The sequence below is a fragment of the Cebus imitator genome, unplaced genomic scaffold, assembly GCF_001604975.1.
Source record: "Cebus imitator isolate Cc_AM_T3 unplaced genomic scaffold, Cebus_imitator-1.0 Scaffold51, whole genome shotgun sequence".
Taxonomy (NCBI): domain Eukaryota; kingdom Metazoa; phylum Chordata; class Mammalia; order Primates; family Cebidae; genus Cebus; species Cebus imitator.
The window spans coordinates 7,843,446-7,853,017 of record NW_016107366.1 but is presented as its reverse complement, the minus strand read 5'-3'; the positions used below and the strand labels follow the sequence as shown (position 1 = coordinate 7,853,017).

Genomic DNA, 9,572 nt, shown 5'->3' with positions numbered 1-9,572 from the left:
TTACAGGCACGCGCCACCATGCCCAGCTAATTTTTTGTATTTTTAGTAGAGACGGGGTTTCACCATGTTGACCAGGATGGTCTCGATCTCTTGACCTCGTGATCCACCCGCTTCGGCCTCCCAAAGTGAAGGTGAGCATATTTAAGGGACCTGATCATTGCCCCAGGGTGAGGGAAGAAGAATCTGAGGTTGTCCAGAGCAGGACCAGCAGGAGAGGCAGTGACTGGGTAGCAGATTCCAGCTTGGTTTACAGCTAGTGAGATCCCAATCACAGGGAGTGTGCAAGGGGTCAGCAAGACTTTCCAGAAGCGACCTTACAGAGGGGCTGAGCCAGATGCCATAGGTCTTCTTTACCCAGAGAGCCCGGGGCCATAGTCTCTCAGACCCGTGCTCTGTCGTAATGCCACACAGACACAGCTCCCTTGGCACTGTCACCCCTCTGAGGTCCAGGCGTGGCCGCGAGTCAGCCCTTGTCACTCCAGCTAGTGTGTGTCACACCTTGTCACACATTAGCTCTGGGACACAGAGCTAGGCCCCAGCACCTGGCCAGGACCTGGCCTGGGTGGGGAAAGGGAAGGAGCTGTCCTACGCCACTCTCTAAAGAGGTGCGTACATGGGACTGGTCCCCTGGCAGGCGAGCCGCCAGGGGTCCAGCCACCTCCAACCTAGGGCTCCTCTAGCCCTAGACGAGTAAATCCTCTTGGCGGGCCGGCTGACACCCCACCTGCACGCCCAGGCCAGCTTTGCGAAGACCCGGGGATGCCTCCCACCCCACCGTTTCCGGTACCAGGAAGCTGAGGCCCAGCAGGTAACGCCACCAAGAGGGGGAGGGTCCCGACATGAGTCCCTTGGGGCACCCGGGCCACAGCAGGGGCCTGTTGGAACCGGCTGGCCGCGCCCTGAGTGAGCTACCCTCACTGCGGACGGGAGCGGTGGGCGGTGCAGACAGTGCCCGTGCGGGCGGCGAGCGGTCGGGAGCCTGGACCTCGGGGCGGCCCCTCCCAACAACCCCGCAAGGAGGGATCCACCACGCTACCCCGACGGGGAAACTGAGGCCTGGAGAGGAGCAGTGCTTTGTGCAAGGTCACGCAAAGGGGCTGAAATCCAGGTACTCCGCGACCCGCCGGGTCCCCAGCGCGCCGAGCCCCGCATCCCTCACACCCCGGGAGCTGCAGTCGAGGTGGGGCCCAGCGCGCACTTCCCGCCCGACGCCCCCATCGCGTAGACCGGGAAGGCACGGCCAGCGGCGCAGGACCGCCCTACCTTGATGACGGCCGCGCAGGTGGTACTGGCGGCGGCGGCGGCGGCGGCAGCGTCCAGCTCCGGCTCCGCGCTCCTCGCCGTCCGCCGACTCCCAGCGCCCAGCGCTGTTGCCGCCTCCCCCTGCAGCCCGGCAGGCGGGGCCGGAGGGCGGGGCGGGGGCCTGGCCCAAGGTCCGCCCTCTCGCCCGCCCCGCGGGTCCGCCCGGGCCACCCTCTTCCGCCCCCACGACCCAGACCGCGCTCCTAGCTCCCTGGGGCGGGTCTCGGGGCGCGCACACGTGCTGGGAACAGGCGCGCACACGCCGCAGTGATTGGGGCGGGCCACCGGCCACCAGGCGGAGGCTGGGGACAGGGACAGCCGCCGGCTCCACGTCCCGCTGTGCCCTCGCTGCGTGGTGTAGGACGAGGAACCTGACCTCCTGGAGCCTCAGTTTCCCCCGTGGTGAAATGGAGACAGTCACCGCGTCCGCTTCTTAGGGCTGTTTGAGCCCTGGGCGTGACGATCCCGGCCAGGTACAGTGCGTGCGCAGAGCCCGGCCGGGGAAGCCCTCCTTTCCCCGAGCAGTTACAGCGGTTGCCGAGGCTTCCCTATCCTCAGGGAGCAGAGGAGCCGGGAGCGCCGGTGCGAGCCGAGGAAGACGCCCTTCCTTCCCTCGGGACCAGCGGAGGCGCTGCTGCCCTGCCTTGCCCGCTGGGGAGCCCTGAGGACACTAGGCAATGGGGAGGCCCTGCCTTTGGGTAACACCCCCCCCAACACTACTGAGCCACGCACTCCTCTAAGCGCCTTCTGTGCGCTACCCCCCTTCATTGTCACACAGGCCTATGAGGCTGATACCATTACTCACCTATGGAACACAAAAGAAAGCTGAGGCACAGAGAGGTTAAGTAACTAGGTTAAGGTTGCACGGCTAGTCATGCAACCCCAGGCAGTATGGCTCCCAAGGCTACTAAGCAGCTCCACACCACGTCTTTGAAGAGCTCTTGGTTTTCTTCAGTAGAGACGGGGTATCTTGAGGGCCTTGAACTGCTCCGCGGCACATAGTAGGCACTCAATATATAGCTATCGAGTGGATAACAGAGTACACTATGTACTACTTTACATGTCTGTATTATTTTTCTTTTTTTTTTTTTTTTTGTGAGACGGAGTCTCACTCTTTCGCCCAGGCAGGAGTGCAGTGGTGCGATCTTGGCTCACTGCAACCTCCACTTCCGGGGTTCAAGCGATTCTCCTGCCTCAGCCTCCCGAGTAGCTGGCAGAACAGGCCCGCACCACTGCGCCCGGCTATTTTTTGTATTGTATTACATATTTATAGACAGGGTTTCACCGTGTTGGCGAGGCTGGTCTCATATTCCTGACCTCGTGATCCGCCCGCCTTGGCCTCCCAAAGCCTGAGATAAAAGGCGTGAGCCACTGCGCCCGGCCATATCTGTATTATTTCTTTTAAGCCTACCAACCCCTTTATTTAGCCACGATTATTACCCCCATTTTAAAGATAAAAAAAATTGAGGCTTTGAGTGGCAAAGTACTTGGGGAGCTCTTGATTATCTCCTTAGAATGTGATTCAGCTTTCATAGTCCACATGCCACTCCCCTGCCCAGAGCTGGATGGGCTCCCTGCCTACCACCCAAAGCCCAGTGTACAGTATGGCTCTGAAAACCCCACTCTACCGCTCTGATAAAGGCCTCCTGGAGCTGGACTGCCCAGCAGGCAGACTGAATGCATGCAAGAGTTGGGTACCTGAACTTTCCAAGAAGCATATGGATTGCCAGGCATGGTGGCTCATGAATGTAATCCCAGCACTTTGGGAGGCTGAAGTAGGTGGATCGCTTGTTCTCAGGAGTTCAAGACCAGTCTGTCTCTACTAAAAATACAAAAATTACCTGGGCCTGGAGGCATGTGCCTGTAGTCCCAGCTACTTGGGAGGCTGAGGCAGGAGAAGCACTTGAACCTGGGAGGCGGAGGTTGCAGTGAGCCAAGATTGTGCCACTGCACTCCAGCCTGGGCAACAGAGTGAGACTCTGTTTCAAAAAAAAAAAAAAAAAACATAAACAGACAAAAAGCATATGGATGAAATCAGAACACTGTGGGAATTCTTTATGATCATGGGTTGGTTTTTACCTGAATTACAGCTGGACAGTGGGCACCATAATCTTTCCCAGGCTAAGGCATCTAAGGATCTCTGTTGTTGTTGTTGTTTTTGCATGGATCTGCTCTGTCGCCCAGGCTGGAGTGCAGTGGCACAATCCTAGCTCGCTGCAGCCTCCACCACACAAGCTCAAGCCATCCTCTTGCCTCAGCCTCCCAAATGGCTAGAACTACAGATGCATGCCAGCACGCCCAGCTAATTTTTATATTTTTTGTAGAGATGGGATTTCACCACCTTGCCCAGGCTGATCTTGAATTCCTGGGTTCAAGTGATCTGCCTGCCTTGGCCTCCCAAAGTGCTGGGATTACAGGTGTGTGCCACCACCCCTGGCCTTGAATGTCTTAATTCACTTCGGGCTTGGGCCAGCATCTCTGGTGTGGCTTTCTGCCTCCGCCAATGGCACTCGCCTTTGCTCTGCCTGCAGTTGGCTTCCCAAATCATCATCTCCCCTGTGTAAACCCACTCATCCTTCCAGGCCTAGGCTTCCTAGATGTCCTGTGGATGTCCCTCCCACCCTTGCATCTGCATCTTCCTACCCTGTGCCATGGTGGTCGGTGGCTGGGACTGTTGGGGGAACAGCTGGTTTGACAGAGACATCTCTGGGGCCTGTGGGCATATGGACCCATAAGCCAGAGGGAGAGCTCTGCAATGAACCTGAGACCCTTTCTGGGGTTGCTGTGGCTGGGGAGCATCCTCCTCTCTTGCCCCTTCCCTCCCTCTCATCCTGGTCCAGATGTGGGATTGCACACATGGGGAAACTGAGGCCACAGTGGGCATGACCCCTAGCTATAAAACCACATAGCAGGTCTGGTTCCAAAGTTGGGCCCATCTGCTGGCATCTTCTATTATGCCTTAGTGTAGATTGGGAAAGGCCAGGAAACCTTCCTCTTCCTTCCCAGTGCACCCACATGGCCAGCTTTGTTCATCCTCCATGTGTGGGCAAACATCTTGTGCAGGACCAGAACATATGTGTGTGGTGGGAAGGGCCAAGTTCTCCATCTATCTGCCCTGCATGGAGCTTTCTGTACGACATGGCCCGATGTCCATGGGGGAGGGGGTTGAGAAAGAATGAGGAGACAGCGCCTGGGTGCTGAGGGGTATTTGGAGAATAGTAGCCTTGAACATGGGCACTATCTGGAAGTGAGTGAGCAGCGCTTATGTTGAGGGGGGCCCCTTCCACCTCCTTTGGGTCCCTTTATTCCTGGGGATGTTGCCCCAGGGAGGTTTCCTGGGTAACTCCCTTTCCCTCCTCTGTAGAACAGGCTGGACCACAGCTTGCCGGGGGCCTATGGCCTGGGGAAGGCATGCTTTGAGCATGAGGTCCGGTCCCCTAGGGTGGGAAGGTGGGGCCGAGAGGGATCAGATCCTCCAGCCCTGAAAGGCAGCAGCCCCGGGGGAAAGGGTGACAGCTGTGGTGCGGGCCAGGAACCCGACACCAGGAGTGGGCCCCAAACACACTCCAGAAAGAGCAGGGGAGGGTGGGCGGGTGCCCTGGGAGCAGCAGCAGCAGGCACAGATGCTCTGGGGTGGGCCCACTGGTCCCTCTCAGCCTCTCTGCCATGTGGGTGTCATGCTCCCCTTGTTGTCTCTGATGAAGGGGAGAAATAGCACTACAATCCCAGCTTGAGGCAACCATGAGGAAATTCTTCCTTTAGGTTTCCTTGGTCTAGAACGATCTTCTGAGTGTACCCCCCAGGAGGCCACACGCCAAGCCTGCCCCTTCCCCAGGTCTTTCGGAAGGTGTTCTAGGTTCCAGAAGTGAGGTAAACCAGGGGGAGCCCTCCCTGGCTTTGCAGTAAGGGCTCTAGGCTTGAGCAGGGCTCGACCAGGGGCTGTGTGACTTTGGATAGGCTAACTGACGTCTCTGAGCCCTGTCTACTCGTTGGTAACCTGAGCTTGGCCTGGGTGAGTTGATGCTGCAGGACAGGTCGGTTCTCAATCCAGCTCCCCGTCAGGGCTTGAGGAGGCAGTTAGCCCTCACTGTCCTGTGTCCCCAACCCTCCTGAGTATCAGAACGCCCGGGCCCCACCACAGGCTCCAAGCATAAAACCCTAGCACTGACATTTTTAAAAAGCTACTCAGCTGATTTTTTCTGTGTGTGGAGTTTCAGTCTTGTTTCCAGGCTGGAGTGCAATGGCGCAATCTGGGCTCACTACAACCTCCACCTTCCAGGTTCAAGCGATTCTCCTGCCTCAGCCTCCCGAGTAGCTGGGATTACAGGCACTTACCACCACGCCTGGCTAATTTTTTGTATTTTTAGTAGAGACAGGGTTTCACCATGTTGGCCAGGCTCGTCTCGAGCTCTTGGCCTCAAGTGATGTATCCACCTCGGCCTCCCAAAGTGCTGGCCACTGCGCCTGACCTACTCAGGTGATTCTAAGGTGCAGTCAGGTAGGATCAAGAGGTTACATAGTGCTGGGTCAAATGCAAAGTACCACCCACCCCTCTCCCCAGGAGGGGAGGGAAAGAGCACAGGCACCCAGCTCTGAGCAGAGCTTCTTCTCTGCCTGGGGTTGGGGGAATGTGGGGAGATGCAGGAGAGGAAGAGAAGCGGAGAGGAGGAAGAGAGGGAAGAAGAAAAGCAGAGAAGTGGGGAGAAAGGAGGAAGAAGGGAAGGAGAGAATGGGGAAGGAGGAAAAGGAGGATGAGGGAGAAGAGAGGAGGAAGGAGAGGCAGGAAGAGGAAAGCAGGGAGGCAGGGGAGGGGGAGGGAAGGGGGGAGGGTAGAGATGGGCTGCTATTTATCCAGCAGCCCCTGTGCCCATTGCCTGATTCTTTTTTGAGTGTTGTTGCTGAAGAGGGAATTTGAGTTGCAAGGCTAAGGGCAGAGGGACCGCTGGGTCAGAACTCCCCTGCAGCCTTGGGGCTTTCGCAGGCATCAGGGCCTGCCAGTGATGTTTCCTTCTTAAGAGAGCTGCTCACTGCTGTCGGAGGCACTTGCCTCTGTGCCAGGCTCCAGGCTCGGCACCGGTTTACCTGCTTTAGCCCTCCCAGGAGCCCCATGGGACTGGACCCCTCAGCATCCCGATGACCAACTTAGTGGGACCCCCCAGTCTGCCCTCATGCCACGATCACACTTCATGAACAGTTTGGTGAAAGGGCCTCAGGAGACGAAAAACGTTTAGCAAAAATAAGAAAGGCAGTCAAGCCTCAGTGCAGGGTATTCACGGAAACGTGGGGCCCTCGGGCCAGCCAGGAGCCCATGTGGACAGGGAGGAGAGGACCCCTGAGTGTCCCCTCCCCGAGGCTGCACAGGCAGTGCAGTGTAGGGAATCAAAAGCCTGGTGCATCGACCCCTCGAATTCACACCTGTGGGTAACAGCGGGGGCTAGGGACCAGCCAGGGCCACCACAGGGGCTGTCCTTAGTCTCCAGTGATGGGCAAAGCTTCCTCCCCAGCCCGGATTGGAGCCTCAGATCAGAGCCAGGAGGTTCCAGAGCAGTATCCCCTAATCCTGGGTGGTTTTCCAGAGAGGCAGCTTCTGTGTGAGAACCCCCCCACGCCCAATCCTTCACACCAAAGACAGCCAACGCAAGGCTAGACCAGCACAGACACGGGTTTTGCTGAGAAATGAGTTGCCTAAGTTACTGGCATGGCCTTGACCCCCTTCCTCAGGTAGAGACAGACTGAAGCCTCTGTTTGCTGAGGCGGGAACTGGAGGAGCCCGACGCTGGGCTGGGGCCACAGTGGGTGCTGTGATGAGCCAGTCCTGGCTTGGGCTGCCAGAGTCTCCACTGGCCACCTTCTCCCACCCTCTCAACCACCCATTTTTCAGAGGAGAGATGACCCTCCGTGCCCCAGCCTGTGAAGTGGGCAGTAGGTCACAAGTGGGGCACCAGACCCAGGGCTCTCTGCCCAACCCCCACACCAAGTTCCTGGTGGCAGTACACAGGGGGTTTTCCCTGGGATCCCCCCAAAATGGGCTGTGAGCAGAAAGGAGGGCAAAGGGGCTGGCTGGGTTCTGGAAACAGGCCTCAGTACACAGAGAGTGTCCTGGGATGCAAGCCCAGGCCGCACTGAAAAGGAGCTGCTGCCCAGAAAGACAAAACCCTAACATCTCAGGGAACCAGGCAGGGGCTGGCCCTACAGATGCACTCAGAATTGGCAGCCAGAGATGCCCTAGGCTGGAAGCCTGGCAGTGGCACACCCTGGCACCATGGGCCCATCCAGGAACAACTGGTAACTAAGAACTGTTTCAGTTCCAAAGCTTATGAACTATTTCCACCATTTATATAGCTTTATATTGATATAACTTAGAGAATGTTCCAGGTTACCCTATAGAGGCAGTGCTCTTGCTTGTTTATATGCCAAAGTGCTCTGTGGACGAGGTGCAAAGGGGTGGCATCCCTGGGTAAGTAGGTGCCTATGAAGAAGCAGCCCAATCAATGGCTTTGCAGCACACAATGTCCCAGTGGGGAGACTGAGGCCTAGGGAGGGGAAGGCATGTGTCCAGGGTCCCATGACACCCAGGGCTGGGTCACTGGTCTGGGCCCGACCTCCAGTGAATCTGCCAGCCAAGGGTGAGGAAGGCTCTGGGGAGGGGAGGTGGCCAAGTCAGGCCTCTCCCTCCCCCTCGTCCTCGCTGGCGCAGCCCTCGGCCACGGCTCTGCCCTGGAATGTCTGCCTCTCCAGGTACTCAGCCTTAAGCTGCTCCAGCTCCTGCAGCTCAGCCTCCAGCCGCTCCCGGTGGAAGATCCGCAACTGCCGCAGCTGTTTCATGCGGAAGGGGTTCATGTCGTTGAAGGCGATGTTCATCAGCTTCCTGGGAGGAGGGCACAATCAGCCGAGGGCACAATCAACCCAGAGCACATCGCCCCACCTGGCCAGTGTTTACCAGGCTTTCCCAGACAGACATCCCCACATTACTTCCGCCCCTGTGGCTGAGCCCTGGCCCCTGCCCTGAGGAGGAAACAATGAATAAGGTGATTTCCACCCACAGAGATATGTACTGAGACAGCAGGAAGATCAGAAAAAAGAAACCTAACCCAGCAGGGAAGGGCTGATCAGGGAAGGCTTCTTGGAGGAGGTGACATGTGAGCTCAGTTTTAAAGAATGAATAAAAGGTGACCAGGCAAAGAAGATAGTGGTGGTGGAAGTGGCAAGGAATTATTCTAAGAAGAAGAAACTGCAGAAGAAGAAAGAAAAGCCTGGAGGTGGGGTTGTTCTAGGAACTCAAATAATTCTCTTTTCCAGGATCACAGGCCATGGGTGTTCAGGGTAGGGCAAGGTGGGCAAAAGATGAAACTGCATGGAGGCCTCAAATGCCATGTTAAGGGGGCAGACAGATCACTCAGTTGGACTTCCCTGAATATTTCTAAGCTGTGACAGGAGCACCGGCGTCACTTACCAATCTCTACTTGGCAAATACCAGCCTCCCCTCTGCTATGTGTCCTGAGGGTACGTGCGAGGTGGGAGTGGCAGAGGGGTGGGGGTCCTCACCGGCTGTTGGAGATGGTCTTGGTGAAGAAGCGCAGATACTGGTAGATCTCCAGGCTATTCTGCAGCCTCAGGATCTCCTTCTCGTTGTACTTGAAAATGGCCAAGGCATAGCGAAACAACACCTGGGGGTACAGTGGGGACTCAGGTGGGGCAGGGGGGGCCAGGCAGGTCATCCCTGGAGGGAGGGAACCTGACAGACCCAGGCAGTATGGAACAGCCTGGACTGGCTGCAGATATTAAGGTCTGGAGGCACAATGTATGGGGGAGGGGGAGGGCTATGGGGGGGGGGAAGGGGGAGGGAGACAATACCCCAGGGGCACACAGTTTGAAATCTGGGGATTTGGACAGAGTCCTGGCTCTAGCCTGTCTTGACCCATGACTGTGGGTGAGGCATGGCTCCTGTTGAATCTCATGGGGTTAATCTGTATCTTTACATGGGGCTTTGGCAGGAACCAAATGAAATGACAGGCTGGGCATGGTGGCTCATTCCTATAATCCCAGCACTTAGGAGGCTGATCCGGGTGGATCACCTGAGGTCAGGGGTTTGAGACCAGCCTGGCCAATATATTGAAACCCTGCCTCTACTAAAAATAGAAAACTTAGCCAGGTGTGGTGGCACATGCCTGTAATCCCAGCTACTCAGGAGGCTGAGGCAGAATTGCTTGAACCTGGGAGGTGGAGTTTGCAGTGAGCCGAGATCACACCAGTGCACTCCAGCCTGGGCG

The 9,572-nt window shown here is 57.2% G+C and overlaps 2 protein-coding genes across 6 annotated transcripts in view; both read right to left on the bottom strand.

Moving 5' to 3' along the window:
- CORO2A (coronin 2A) overlaps positions 1–1,387 on the bottom strand; it is a 66,739-nt gene extending 65,352 nt beyond the window's left edge. The window contains exon 1 of the mRNA XM_017527833.2: positions 1,264–1,387. The gene's annotated coding sequence lies outside the window, so the exon portion shown is untranslated. The remainder of the gene's footprint in view (positions 1–1,263) is intronic.
- Positions 1,388–7,588: 6,201 nt separating this feature from the next.
- Positions 7,589–9,572, bottom strand: part of TBC1D2 (TBC1 domain family member 2) — a 61,233-nt gene continuing 59,249 nt past the window's right edge. For 3 of the 5 annotated variants that reach the window (XM_017527827.2, XM_017527830.2, XM_037738237.1), the window contains 2 exons: positions 8,848–8,969; positions 7,606–8,170 (listed from right to left, as the gene is read on the bottom strand). In XM_017527827.2, coding sequence (XP_017383316.1) covers positions 7,963–8,170; positions 8,848–8,969 — 330 coding nt within the window. In that variant the 3' untranslated portion in view covers positions 7,606–7,962. Of the gene's footprint in view, positions 8,171–8,847; positions 8,970–9,572 lie in introns of all 5 variants that reach the window. The other 2 variants (XM_017527831.2, XM_037738236.1) reach the window with 2 other exon arrangements.